Source organism: Meriones unguiculatus, chromosome 6 (genome assembly GCF_030254825.1).
Source record: "Meriones unguiculatus strain TT.TT164.6M chromosome 6, Bangor_MerUng_6.1, whole genome shotgun sequence".
Classification (NCBI taxonomy): Eukaryota; Metazoa; Chordata; class Mammalia; order Rodentia; family Muridae; genus Meriones; species Meriones unguiculatus.
Genome location: NC_083354.1, coordinates 41,510,327 through 41,525,187, shown reverse-complemented (window position 1 = coordinate 41,525,187; position 14,861 = coordinate 41,510,327). Strand labels below are relative to the sequence as shown.

General features: G+C 48.1%; 1 protein-coding gene across 2 annotated transcripts; it reads left to right on the top strand.

The window, feature by feature from the left end:
- Nucleotides 1–9,072: 9,072 nt before the first annotated feature.
- Nucleotides 9,073–12,561, top strand: LOC110554969 (neutrophilic granule protein-like). Of its 2 annotated transcripts, XM_021647904.2 has the most exons (4): nucleotides 9,075–9,303; nucleotides 10,033–10,134; nucleotides 11,207–11,293; nucleotides 11,813–12,561. In XM_021647904.2, the coding sequence occupies exons 1-4, from the start codon at nucleotides 9,127–9,129 to the stop codon at nucleotides 11,942–11,944; spliced, it is 498 nt and encodes a 165-aa protein (XP_021503579.1). In that variant the 5' UTR covers nucleotides 9,075–9,126; the 3' UTR covers nucleotides 11,945–12,561. The 2 variants fall into 2 exon arrangements, with proteins under 2 accessions (XP_060242161.1, XP_021503579.1); XM_060386178.1 differs by lacking the exon at nucleotides 10,033–10,134 and having other exon boundaries at nucleotides 9,073–9,303.
- The last annotated feature ends 2,300 nt before the right edge of the window (nucleotides 12,562–14,861 follow it).

The following is a 14,861-nucleotide window of genomic DNA, read 5'->3' as shown; positions in this document are numbered from 1 at the left end:
ACAGTGTGAGTGCGCTGAATACCACTGAGCAGTATACTTCAAACAGTTTTAATGGTAACATTTATATTAGATATGTTTTACTACGAGAATAAGAAAAACGAAACCTCTTGCACTAAGCCAGGGGTGGGTAACGCACAGTGAGAATCCCAGCATGTGAGAAGTGAAAGGATCAGACAGAAGGTCAAGCCCTGCCTAGACCACATAGTAACTTCCAGGCCAGCTTGGGCTACATGAGAAGCTGCCTACAGACAAACACACAAACAGATATTGCAGATACTTTTTCTGCAGAGCTTAGGAACAACAGCTGAGGTCCAGCTGAGAGGAAGCCTAGTGGGCACAGGGTTGCTGAGAAAAGAAAGGCAGCAGCTTAGATCCCAAAATTGAGGCCAGGAAGGGATCAGTGTGGGCTGGGACAGGGAGGGGCAGGGGAGTATCAGGAAGTCTTAATCCTTGTAAGAAAGACCATCTAAAGAAGGGGTATTTTAGGTGGGTGACACTGCAGGACAAGCTCTAGGAGTCAGAGCGGCCAGGGCGCTGAGCCAACCCTGCTGTTTGTCCTTCCCTGAGCCTCACTCCTTCTTTAGCAATGCCAGGCCTTGAAGCCAGAGTTTTCTGTGTGCTAGGCAAGCTCTCTTGCCACTGGGCCATATCTCTAGCCCTCTCTCCTCTGTAGAATAGCTACCCCTAGCCTCACGTGGTTAAACTATAGTAATAAGTTAAACTACCAGAGTCTGTTGATTTTCTACAGGTGCTTTTACAGAGTACCATAGACTGAAGAGTCACACAGCAGGAATTCAGAGCTGAGAATGAGGCACAATTGTAGCAGACTTTCTTGGCAAGCATGAAGCCCTGGGTTCAATCTTCAGTTACTGTAATTGGTATGAAAGTATCAGAGAGCCAGAGATCCTTCACAGGTGTCAAACGCTGAGGCCGGGAGATAGGATGGGCTGGGGGGGGGGTTGTGAAGCAGCCGAAGGGGTGCCCCAGTGCAAAGTGCTTCATCCTTCCCACCCGTGTACCCATTTCCCCAGCAAAGGAGGAAGTTAGAGGTAGCATAAGCCCCAGTGGTTAAAAGTCAGCCCATCACAAGGGGGCACCAAACACCACGTTAAGCTAGGTCAGTTCTTCCCTCACAACTTTCGAATCCAGTAAGCTGCATTGCCCCTTAAAAGATACACAACCTCCTTCCTACTTCGGTTTACTAACGTGGAAACTTGAACCTGGCTTTGTGGATTTGACCACCCAAACCCTCTGCAAAGAGTGAAGGCCAGAGCCTAGGCTGGGCTGGGCATTGTGGTACACACTTGTAATCCCAGCACTCTGGGAGGCAGAGGCAGGTGGATCTCTGTGAGTTCAAGGCCAGCCTGGTCTACAAAGAGAATCCAGGATAGTCAAGACTACACAGAGAAATCTTGCCTCAAAAAACAAAACAAAAACGAGCCTAGGCTAGAGGTTTTGATCCTTACAGTTCATTTATTATGCCAATTTTACTTGACTCCCTCAGGGTCCCACAAATTGTACTAAGTGCTGTTGAACAAAACAGGTGAACATCTCTGCTCCCAAGAAAAACAGCAAAATAAAAGATGGGCCAGGTGTGGTGGCTCACGCCTTTCATCTCAGCACCTGGGAGGCAGAGGGAGGTGGATCTTCATGAGTTTGAGGCCCACCTGGTCTACAAAGTGAATCCAGGACAACCAGACCTACACAGAGAAAACCTGTCTGGGGGGGGGGTGGCAAACAAAACAGAAATGTAGTTTAGTTGTGCTATGGACATAACTCATTCCAGACAAGGACTTTATGTGTTATTAACTGGCTCGTAGTTACCAAACGGCATTTCAGTGTAGAGTGTGGTTAGTGTTCCCCCGATTACTGGTGAGATGGGACCTCCTCTTTCCACTGTCCAAGTTTCTATCCACATTGAATACAATGTGCTTGTATATATGCGTGTATTATCTACTTTCTCTCCCCTTTCTCTCTCTCTCTCTTTCCCTTGTTTTTCCTCTTTCTCTTCTCCTAATTCTTCATCTTCTTTCTCTCCTTCCTCTGGTGCTTCTTTCAAGATAGGGTTGTCTTAAGTAGCCCAAGCCGACCTCAAATCACCTACCTCACCTTTCCAAATGCTGAGTCATTGCCTAGTGCCTAGAACTCTGTTTTGTTTTCTCAAGACAAGGTTTCTCCGTGCAGTCCTGGCTGTCCTGGAACTCACTCTGTAGACCAGGCTGGCCTCAAACTCAGAGATCCACCTGCCTCTGCTTCCCGAGTGCTGGGATAAAAAGGTGTGTGCCACCACCATACTGCTTAAATTGGCACTCTTGATTCCCCGGCCCAGAATCCCCTTCCTACTTGTCTAGAAAGAGTATGAACCACCCCAAACTGGAAGCTTTGAGCTTTCTCCCTGATGCCTTTCTTGGCTCAAAAATCCTGCATCACTTCTTTACAGTTCGGGGAAACAGAGGCACAAAAGAGGAAAGAGGGTTTCCCAAAGCACCATATGGTTCTGAGTAGGGAGGGCCGCAGGAGACAGGAAAAAGGGGGGGAGAATGGGGGGAGGGGTTGGGTTGGGGTGACTCTTCTGGTCTCACACTTGGCAAAGGGGAGGCTGGAGCAGGAACCTCCACCTTGCATTGCTTCTCTTCTGGCCATCATCCAGGTTCTTGAAGCTTGGAGGCCGACTTCTTCCTAACACCTAAAGAGAGGACATGCCGCAGCAGGGAGCAAAACAGAGGCTCCTCCCTGCTCCTCTTCCTTCCAAGCACTCCCAGGCCTTTGAAAAACTAAAGAATGTTGGGCCCTTTCCCTGGAAAAGACGGCAACACAGGCGATTTTCAAGTGACTTTTAGGCCTATCCAGGGGAAGCAGAACATGGCCCTGGCACCTGGGGTCACTTGGCCAGCAGATGGCGTCAAGGCAACAGCATTGCTATAACTCCCTACAGCCTCCCAATCCTGTACTTTTTTTCCAAAAAAAATGGCTGGTTGGGTTTCTTTCATTTATTTATTTATAGCTTATATTTTGAATTACATTTGCTGTGTGTGTGTGTGTAGGGATATTCACATGTGTCACAGCCTGGGTATGCAGGTCAGAGCACAACTTGGGGAAGCTGGTTCTCTTTCCACCATATGGGTCCCAGGGATTGAACTCACAACGGCAGACTTGGCAAGCAAGGACCTTTTGTGTTTCTCATTTTGGGAGTGTCTCTCTCACCTAGCCTGGGCCAGTGTCAACTTGATACGCAGCAGAACCTTAACTATGATCCTCCTGCCTCCGCTTCCTAAGATCTTACAGGCACTACCCTGAGTAGCTTATCAGTGGGCTTTTATTTGTTTGTTTTTCAGGACAGGGTTTTTCTGTGTAGCCTTGGCTGTCCTGGAACTGTAAACCAGGTTGGCTTCAAAATCAGAGATCTGCATGCCTCTGCCTCCTGAGTGCTAGGATCAGAGGCATGCACCACCCTCTATCAGTGGGATTTTTAAGACACCATGTATTGGGTTGGAGAGATGGCTCAGCGGTTAGGAGCCCTGGTTGCTCTTCCCGACGACCTGGGTTCATATTCCCAGCACCACACAGCAGCTCACAACTGTCTGTAATTCCAAGATCTGACACCCTCACACAGACATACATCCTGGCAAAATGTCAATTTGGCAAATAAGTTTTTTTAAGACATTGATTGATTGATTGATTGATTGATTAACAAGGGAGGGAACATGCATGTCATGGTTCCTGTGTGGAGGTCAGAGGATAGCTTGCAGGATTTAGTTTTGCTCCTTCCACTGTGTGGGTCCTGGGAATCAAACTTGGGTTGTTGGGTTTGGTGGAGAGCATCCTGACCCCCTTAATCATTCCACCAACCCAAAATCTTTTTTTTTTTTTTGTTAGGACTGTTTTATTTGGGGACAAGGGGTATTTTTGTACTATTATCTCTACATGGAAAAACAAAACAGAGGATGTATCCCTCCCCTGCCTAGAACATGTTGCTAATTTAAATCACCATGAGACAGACCTTCAGGTTCCAGGGCCTTCAAGATTATCCCTACCTACCTGCCTACACACACACACACACACACACACACCACACAGCACACACACCTCTGCCTGGTGCCAGGCAGTAAACAGTAGCTCAGTCAAACATGGCAGGACCTCAAGACATCGTGGACTTTTCAGGGAGTGCCTACAGGGTTAGATAGACCCAACCCGTGGGTCAGGGTTGGCACTAGCCCAGGACCTCTAAATGTGACCGAGGCCTATGGCTGTGGACAATGGTGCCATCTATACACACAAACTGGTTTAGAGCATCAGTCCTTTGGTTTAGAGCATTAGTCCTTTGGTTTAGAGCATCAGTCCTTTGGTTTAGAGCATCAGTCCTTTGGGGGGGAGGAGAGAGCCAACTCCCTAGTAGTTCTTTGGTCTTCATAGACATGCTGTGGTAAATGTGCACTCAGCACACACACACACACACACACACACACACACACACACACACACAGAGTAAAATGTGAGGAGAGGAAAAAAGAATCTCAAGCATATGTCTTCCTGGGAGCACTGTGGCCATAGTCACTTTCTCCACCCCGCCCACCTTGCTCCCGCCACTTGAGCAAGGCTTCCAGAATCTGTGTCCACTTCCTGACTACACAGTGCAGAAATGGGAAGGGGAGGCCTGAGAGGGCAAAGGGCTTTCACACGGGCCCACAGGAGGTGAGATGGGTCTTTCTTCACAACGCACCAGCTGTTATGAAATCTCTTGGCTAGGCCTGTCATCTTGGCATAGATGGACATACAGATTTTGGAGTGGGAGTACCCACCTGAACCTGATCTTTTGAAGTTCACAAGCAAACAGCTTTTCTTCTGGAGCTGGGGGTGCACTTCCTGCAAGTCCCCACGAGCCCTGAGCCTCTCTTCAGCCCTACAGGACCCAGAGAGCCTGAGTTCCCTAAGAGAGCGGCAAATCCCTGTAACCACTGAGCCCTACTTCAGCCCTCCAGGCCTTACTTTCTTTGTCAGTTTTGGAGACCATATGAGTGTCTCAAACTTGTGAAAATCCATGTCTCAGAATCTGCAAACACAGCCAGGTGTGGTGGCGCACACCTTTAGACTCAGCACTCGGGAGGCAGAGGCGGGTGGATCTCTGTGAGTTTGGGCCAGCCTAGTCTAAAGAGTGAGTCCAGGACAACCCCTTTATTAACTACCCACTCAAATTTATGTTCTCTCTTTCTCACTCCCAAAACAAGTCAAAACAAAAATAGGGTCTAATCAGTTGTAACTGTGGATAATGTCCTTGAACTCCTGATCCCCCTGCCTCCACCTCCCAAGTGCTGGGATTATAGGTGTGTGCCACCACTCCAAGCCTAAAACACAAAAACATGTTAGTTTTAAAACAATTAGGGCAATTTATATAACTGTATTGTAAAATGTGCACGCTGAGTGTCCTGGAACTCTTTGACAGCCCAACTACTCAGGAGGGAACAGCAGGAAAATGAAAATAACCCGAGAGCAGAAATTAAAGCTCTGCCTGGGCCGCAAACAAGTCTTCATATTAAAAAAAAAAAAGAAAGAAAGAAAAGAAAAGAAGGAAGGACGGAGGACAGGCAATTTGTTTACAGATCTGTACTAAGCCTGCTTCTCTCTCTCTCTCTCTCTCTCTCTCTCTCTCTCTCTTTCTTGAGACAGAGTTTTTCCGTATAGCCCTGGCTGTTCTAAACTCACTCTGCAGACCAGGCTGGCCTTGAACTCAGAGATCCATCTGACTCTGCCTCCGGAGTGCTGGGATTAACACCTGGCAGATTCCCTTTTCTTAATATTTTCACCTTCCTCCTCCTCTTCCTCTTCCTCTTCCTCTTCTTCTTCTAAATGTACGAGTGCTCTATCTGCATGTACACCTGCATGCCAGAAAAGGGCATCAGATCTCATTATAGATGGTTGTGAGCCACCATGTGGTTGCTGAGAATTGAACTCAGGACCTCTGGAAGAGCAGCCAGAGCTCTTAACCTCTGAGCCATGTCTCCAGCCCCTCTTAATGTATTTTTTAAATTATTATTTTGTTTTTATAGATATGAGTGTTTTACCTACGTGTGTGGTGTTCCGGGTGCCCGAGGAAATCAGAAGAGGGCACTGGTTCCCCTGGAACTGGAGTTACAGATGGAATCTAAGCCTTTTACAAGAGCAGACAGGCTTCTTAACCATCTTCCATCTGCTCACTTTTCTAAATTCTAACTCAAAAAGTTTCACCTTTCTGCACTAGGTCGTGCTGTAGAAAGAGTTTTCAGAGTGTTACAGTTTAGCCCTTTTAGCCTGGGATCACCTGTGGCAGTGGAAACTCTGGCTTTCCAAAGCCTGTGGTGATACCAAAGTGTTACAGCTCTTGGTTAAGCTGCTGTGCTGAGCACGGCAGAGGTGTGGGTGAAAGCCCATGCCTAGAGGGCTTGCAGCCCAGACACAGGCCTGGGGAGGCCCAGCCCAGCAGGCCTGAGGGAAGGCCTGGTGAGACGTGGCCTGGGCTCTGACAGCCCTGGTGGAAAGCTGATGGTATCAGGCAGACAGACAGCCTGTATGCAGGCACCCCCAGCACATTTATTTGAAATCAGGGATTTACAAACCTTGGGCAGTAGGAGGGATTTTGAGGGTGAAAATGTTTGATTTGAAGAGCAGACAGTGCTCTTAACCACTGAGCCATCTCTCCAGCCCCATAGAAGAGAAATTTTACAAGGATTTGGATAAGCATTTCTCTAAAGACAAATAGACACTAAGCACATAAACAGACACTAAAAATTATTAACCATTAGGAAAACGCCAATCAAAACCACAATAAAGTAACAGTGCTGCACTCAAGAAGTCCTTGCATTTGAGGTCAAAATAATCTTTTGAAACAAAGATAGGATTGCAAGATGGTTATTATACTTTTCAAAACAAAGACATGGTTGCTGCTTCCTGGAACCATTTGGGGTTAAGGGTGCAGGTGGGGCATAGCCCAGTTCTTGAGAAACAGAAATGAACCTATTTTGTCTGTACTATAAGATGGCTTTTAAGCCTAAAATGGAGGCAGGCTGGAATATCACCTGCTTTCCAATATCTCCTAGGAGAACAGTAGCTCCTCAGCTGTATGCTGGCTGGAAAGCTAATGGCCATTCCCTCTAGCAAGGGAGACTGCAGGAGAAAGGTAGGGTCTGCTTGCTCCTCTTCAAGCTGCTTCCTGGCACTGCCTGTACCTGAAAACAGGAAATATTATCCCTTTGGGCAGTGAGCTGCTAGAGGCAAAACACAGAGAGGGTGCTGATGTCAAAGCTCTGAGGGACTGGAGGGTCATGGAGGTCTTCATTTTTCAAAGTTTCATACTTGATCTTCCCACAAAAGACCAAAAATGCCCAAGATGGCTCAGTGGGTAAAGGTATTTGCTGCTCAAGCCTGATGATCTGACTTTAACCTGGGACCCACACGGTAGGAACCAGGTGCTTCCGCAGCCTGCTTTCAGTGGCTCAGCACCAGCCACCAAATGTAATACCTTCCCACTGTTGCAACGATTTGTGCTCTTTGTGAAGTCCATCACGGCTCTCTCTTTCCCCTCTCTCCTCCCTCCCCCTCTTTCCTACTATCTCCTTCCCCCCTCTCTTCCTCTCTTCCTCCCTCTCTCTCTCACCCCCTCTCTCCTTCTCACTCTCTTTCTCTCTCTCCCTCCCTTTCTCCTCATCCCCTCTCCCCTCTCTCTCCCTTTCTCTCTCCCCCTCTCTTGCTCTCTCTCGTTTTCTCCCTCTCTCTCTCTCTCTCTCTCCCTCCTTCTCTCCCTCTTTCTTGTCCCTGCCCAGAGGACTCCCCTCACCCCAATAAATCTCTTGAATGAGCTCTGAGGCCTGGCGTGACTTCGTGGCATTCTTTGGCCCTGACCTGCCACGTACCCTTCCATCATGAAACCCTAACAAGTGCCAATTCCACAAAGTTGTCTTCTGACTTCCATACTCATGCTGTGGCTATGTGTGCATCTACATACTAAGTGATAAAACTTAATAAGTGAATAGATTCTATTTATTAAGACAGGGTCTCACTGTGTAGTCCTCCTAGAACTCCTTATGTAGACCAGGCTGGCCTTGAACTCACAGAGACCTTCTGTAAGCCCCTAGAGGTGCAAGTGGCGAGGCCCCACTCCAGACTTCCAGCCTCTTGAGATGTGGGAGGCCAAACTCCCTCCTACAAGAGGGGGAAAAGCCCAAAATCAGGCCACAAAATCCCACCAATCTCAGGCCATCCTGGAAAGCTCTGCTTCCCACAAGAAACTCTATATAAACCCTAACTCCTGCTCAGTTCTTTGCTGCTTCTCTCTCACACCCCTGCAGAGGCAGCCATTTTTTGTGTCTTTCCCTATAAATCTCTTGTGTGAGGTTTATTGTCCAGTGTTTCTGGTTCCTTACTATTAGGATACCTTTCCCTTCAGAGCTGGCCTGCACCTTTAATCATACCTTCATTTTATTTTTAAAGACTGGGTCTTACTATGTAGCCCTGGCTGGCCTGAAACTCTCTTTGAAGACTGGTCTGGCCTTGAACTCACAGGGATCTACCTGGCATTGTCTCCCAAGTACTGGGATTAAAGATGCATGCCACCATGCCCAATCCATAAGCAAATTTGAAAGGCCAAGAAGTGATGCCATTCAGAGTTTTAAAAGTTGATGTATTTTTAAAATGTGTGTGACACCGGATGTCACCCTGAGTGTGCCCTTAAAACGACTGTCTCTTTGTGAACTTGGATGATGAACTCATATGAGGCGTCCATGGGCTCTGGGCAGCTAATTTTGAGATCAAAGCAGAAGAGCCAGGTAGAAAGAGAAGGGCTGTGGATGGGCAGGTTTGGAGGGAGCCAGCTGGGACCCTGAAGCCAAGAGTAAATAGGCATGGCCAGCCTGCCCACAAGTCTTTTGCTTCTAGCTTGGGGTTCCCTTCAAGGTCCTGCTCTATTGCCCAAACCTTGCCTCTCTTGGCCAACAGTGTTTCATAACATTGACCAACACTCGATCTCTGGCCAAGTAAAGAAGTCCCCCCCCCCCTTTCTGGAAGCACCAGCCCTTTATGTTACCAGCAGTCCTTGGGAAAGGCAGCCTTGGTATCACCTAAATAAAAGGGGCCAAGAGTGGCCTTGTGTCAGAGACAATGGCAGGGCAGTGGAAGGTCTTGGTGTTGGTGGTGGCCTTGGCTATGCTAGCCTGCGAGGCCCGTCGCCTCCTGAGGTATGAGGATATTGTGGACCTGGCCTTAAAGGCATACAACAAAGGTCAGCTTGGAAAGCCCCTCTTCCGTCTGCTGAATGCCACCCCGCCATCTAGTCAGGTGAGCATCTGCCACCCCAGCCTGGGAAGAGGGCAGTGTAGAAGTTTCTCTTACCTGGGCACTGGGGATGTAGTTCAGTTGGTAAGAGTGTTTGCCTTGCATGCATGCAACCCTGGAACTGAACCCCAGTACTCGGCAGATAGGGGCAGGAGGATTGGAAGTTCGGGGTTAGTCTCAGCCACGTAATGAGTTCTGGGCCAGCCATTCTTTTACTCACAGTGAGGATAAGTCTGTACTCTCAACCTGTCTCCTGGTATGAGGCATGAGGAAGGGAAGGGGTCCGTGTTCCTATTTTACACAAGAAGATGCTGAAGGGCAATCACAAGAGTGTCATATAACTATTTGTGGTAAAAACCATGACATAGTCCTTGCCGTGTGGCTGAGGCTGGCCTTGAACTCCTGATCCTCCTGCATCTACCTCCCAAGTGCTGAGATTACAGGTGTGTGTCACCATGCTTGGCTGTACCCTTTATTTATGTCACCCTGGCTGGCCTAGAACTTGCTCTGTAGACCAGGCTGGCCTTGAACTCACAGAGAGCTACGTGCCTCGGCTTCCTGAGTGCTGAGACTCAGGTATGTGCAACAGCACCCACTGACCTTACCCTCTGGGTCTCTGTTGTGGTTATTTAATAAGCCCCAGACTCTGGTGGTCAGTATAGCCCTGCTTAGAGTGCTTTGTTCCCTAAACTGCAGAGAGAAATGGTCATGAGTTCTCGTTTGCTTCTTTAGAACCCGATTGCCAGCATCCCACTCGAGTTCAGGATTAAAGAGACAGTGTGCACCTCCACCCCGGGGAGACAGCCTAAAAACTGCGACTTCCTGGAAGACGGGGTGAGTCTCTGTCATCCAGACCCCTGCCTGCCTCAGGGAGGAAGAGAACTTCTCTCTTTTCCTGGCTTCTTCCACATGTCCTGGCCACTTTCATTGGCTGTTTTAATATTGAAACCTTTTTCAAAATCAGAGTTTTGGGCCTAGAGATGGCTTAGGGGGGAAAGGAACCCTGGAGCCGACGTGGTGAGGAGAGCTGACTCCCACAGGCTATGCCCTGACTTCTCTAGACATGCACCCTCACACACCCCAAATAATTTTTAGAAACAAAACAGAACAAAACAAAACAAAACAACAACAACAAAAAAACAACACCAGACTTTCTTTAATACCTTACTATAAATTATTGCAATTACCACAACAGCAATCTGTGGCTTAGTGGTAGAACCTTACTTAGCGTGCAAAGCCCTGGGTTTGATTCCTAGTGCCAAAAAAAAAAAAAAAAAAGTGTGGGAAAAGGCATTACATGCTAAAAGCTACTAAATACATAAAAAAGTAAACTAACAAAGTGGTGTCTGTGGTCCATCTAGAGATGCTGCTTTTTAAAAGAGACCAGAGGCCAGGTGTGATGGCGCACACCTGTAAAACCAGCCCTCAGGGAGGCAGAGGCAGGAGGATCTCTGTGAGTTCCAGTCCAGCCTGCTCTACAAAGTGAGTCCAGGAGAGCCAGGGCTACACAGAGAAACCCTGTCTTGAAAAACAACAAAACAAAACAAAAAACTGAACCAGAAAGTAACCTATTTTAAATGTTCCTTTACCATTCACATTTAAAGCAATGGTTACATTACAGACGCACAACCTCATGACGCAGGGACAGGCATCGCCCGATGGTGAGTCTTCACCCACAACCTTCCACAAACACGGCTTTCTCTGGGCATGGTAACTTACAGGTGCCCTCTCCTGTGATAATGTCTCTGGATGTCCCGACATTTATGTTAATGGGTGTGCATCTGTCCTTCCTGGCCACTGTCTCTCTTTGCTGGCTCTGGCTTACGGCTCTGGTTTGAGGACACTTCCTGCCTCTCTCCAGAAATGTGCCAAGATGCCTCTAAGCTCTTGTGCCATCCACCTATAGGAGGAGCGAAACTGCACGGGGGAATTCTTCAGAAAGTTGCAGTCAACCTCCTTGACCTTGAGCTGCGACAGGAGCTGCAGTAGAGAGGTGAGCAGCTCTCGGCCCCATGTCCACTCAGGCCCAGTCCTGAGGCCCACCATCCCCTCCCGCTGGCTTCTCTCCTGGACTCCAGGAGATACTGAGCTGCGTGCGTGTGTGCTGCATGCACAGGCACGCACAGGCACACCTACACATGCGCCACCGGAAGAGCAGAACCAGCCAAGCCCCTTGAGCAAGGGTTTGGGAAAGTGCGGCAGGTACTGTGCAGTGAGGCTTAGACCTTCCGCTGTCGGGCGAGGAGGGACCTGGAGGAGTCTTAGAGGAAACTCCTGCTCTGGAACACCAACCTTCTGGCCTCAGGACAGTCCATGGAAGCTTGCCTCCCCCTAATCCAGATCTGCTCAGGCCTCTGGCCTCCAGATGGAGGCCAGGCCTCCACATCCACTCACGCCCTTGCAGCTGATGGCTCTGTGGGCTCAGCCTCCCCTTGAGGGGAAGATCACAGGCGGAAGGGGAAAGGACTCTCTCTACTGTAACAGTGACGATTGCCTCGCATCTCTCCTGCAGGGTGTCCAGATGGGCAGTGTTGCTGCTTACGTCTCCCAGGAGGACAAGCTCAAAGATCTGCCCCCTAAGATCAGGGACATTTATGACAACGCCAAGTATGACATCATCAACAACATCCTGCGTAATTTCTAGGGCTGGCAAAAGAGAGAGAGGCTCTGCCTGCCTCCTACGAGCACATTTTCCTCCTCCACTATCCATCTCCCTCTGCTGCCTTCAAGACCCGACCCTGCTTTCCACACTTCCTAGAACAGCCCCCTCTAGAGTAACTCCAGCCCCCAAAGCATTCAGACCTTTGCACACTTGCTTCCGTCTGCTGGGACTTTTTGCCTTGCCCTGTATCTGAAACTTATTCTTCAGGGCCTAAGCTCAAAAGTCCCCCCAGCAGGCAGCCTCCTTCCTCCCTCACCCAGAACAAAGTGTCCTCCTCCCAGGTGCTCACTCACAACCCTCAGGCCACCTTGGTATCACTTGCTGTGTCCCCAGCCAGACAACACTGCATCTATTTGCATCACAGCTGGGACTCCCCAGCCAGTTGCAAGTGGCTGTCGAATGAATTTTTCGATGATGCACTCCTGGCATCCCAGGAGAACAGTTTCTTTCGTACAAGGCCCTTTGTACTGCTGCTTCCTGCCCAGTCACTGTGCCACCAAATGCCCTTTTACATGTCCAGATACCTTAACCAGGATGTGTGGGTGTGGGGTGTGGTCAGACCATCTTGAAACCTGTAAGAGGGGTTCAATAAAGTGCTTCCGAGATTAATGAGGATGTGAATGAAGGAAGTGCTAGAGGCTGGAATAGCTGAACTTGGGTGAGAAGACAAATGTGTCAGGTCCAGGGTCGGGGTTGAGGAGATCCAGAGTCTGTGAGGTCAGAGGAGGGGTCACAGGGAGAAAGTGACGGGTCAGCTAGATGGCTCAGTGGGTAGGGGTGTTTGCCACCAATCTGGACAACCTGAGTTCGATCCCAGAACCTATGTGACGGAAAGAGAAAACCACTGTAGGCTATTCTCTGACCTCTATACATGTGCTGTGGCATGCATGTAAAATGCACACATGCATGCATGCATGCTCACTTGCACACACATACACAAACACACAAAATTTTTTAAATGTAAATTTTTTCCTAATTTTTTTAGAAGAGAAGAGCTGGGTATGGGGACAGAGGAGCCCAGCGAGGCAGAGTGGTCTGTCCCCAGTCTCTCTGGCTGCCTTTAGTTCCTTAGCAAAAAGTTCCAGTCAGAACTTTAAACTTGCACTTGCATGCTGGCCTACCTCTTGGGCACCCCTCCTGTGGGTATCAAAAGGGCCACCATGATCATTATTATCAGAAGCTCACAGTGTGTGAGAGACAGGGCCTTGCTGTCCAGCACAGGCTGACCTCAAGCTCACAGTAGTCCTCCTACTTCAGCTTCCCCAGGGTCTGAGTTACAGACATGAGCCACCACCCCAGCTTTACTTTTTTTTTTTTTAATTGTCAATTAACTGTGAACAATGTATCCTGATGATCTGTGCCCCTACTTCCCTTTCACTGCCTCCACCTCCTCCCTCCACTCCCTCAAAGCACCCTCAATATGATCCCCTCCACACTTCATGTCCTCTCTTTTTCACGTGTTAATAAGTCACTGCGTCCAGCTGGTGCTGGCTGTTGGAACGTTGTCTGACCCTGTAGACTTGAGATCTTGCACAGGTAATCATAGCTGCAGTGCATCTGGGGGTGAAATGGCCGTGTCATGTCCCAAAGACAGAGTTTCACAGCACTCAACCCCATCCTGCAGCTCTTAGGTTCATTCCATCCCTCTTCAGTGATGTTCCCCGAGACTTGGGTGTGGTGTGTGGGATACAGTGCTCACTTAGGACTGAGCTCTCGATAGACACTTATTGTCAGCACTTTGACCAATGATGAATATCTGTATTAATGCTGACCTCTGGCCAAGATTGGAAGCAACAACAATCTATGAGTATAAGCATAAATACTTAGAAGGCAGTTTGACAAAATGTCTTTTAGAAAAACAGCAGTAGGGGCTGGGGAGATGGCTCAGAGGTTAAGAACACTGGCTGTTCTTCCTAAGGTCTGAGTTTCATTCCCAGCAGCCACAAGGTGGCTCATAAATAACCATATATAATAAGATCTGGTGCCCTCTTCTGGCGTGCAAGCACACACACAGGCAGGATACTATATAAATAATAAACAAATAAATCTTAAAAAGAAAGAGGGGTCTGGAGAGATGGCTCAGAGGTTAAGAGCACTGTCTGTTCTTCCAGAGGTCCTGAGTTCAATTCCCAGCAACCACATGGTGGCTCACAACCATCTGTAATGAGATCTGGTGCCCTCTTCTGACGTGCAGGTGTACATGCAGACAGAATATTGTGTACATAATAAATAAATAAATCTTTAAAAAAATAACTTTATAAAAAAAAAAAGAAAGAAAAGAAAAACAACAGAAGAGCCTGTGAACTACTGAGCGACAGGCTTTTGACCAGGTTTACGGTACCAGGCTTGAATTCCTGTGGTTCAGGCCTCAAACCCAATCTAAAAGCAGCTGATTACACCCATAACATTTATGCCATTGCTGCACCAGAGGATACATCTTGCCTGGTGGGTCAGTATTGCAGCATGTAGGAAGGATACCATGATGTCTTTTCTCCCTCAGTGACCTGCACAGTACCTTCTGGTACTATGAAAAGAAGTTTTAAGGTCAGTTCCTACTTTATTTCTCTTTCTAATCATATTGTATTCCTATAAACAAAGTGTATTGTGTCTTCAGCAATAGAGGCATTAGCCTCTGTTGTTTAGGGGTCTCTGGGGCCTCCCTGATCACCAACTTGTAGAGAATTGGTACTGAGAGTTTTCATTTAAAAACTCATGTCTCTTATAGGGATCATTATCCATCCATTCAAGAGCATCTGTTCAAACTATTTTTAATTATAATTTTAGATTATATTAGTTTATAAAGTAGTAAGTTTCCATCTGGGTAGTGGTGGCACATGCCTTTAAATCCCAGCACTTAGGAGGCAGTGGGTGGATCTCTGATCTGAGACTAGCCTGGTCT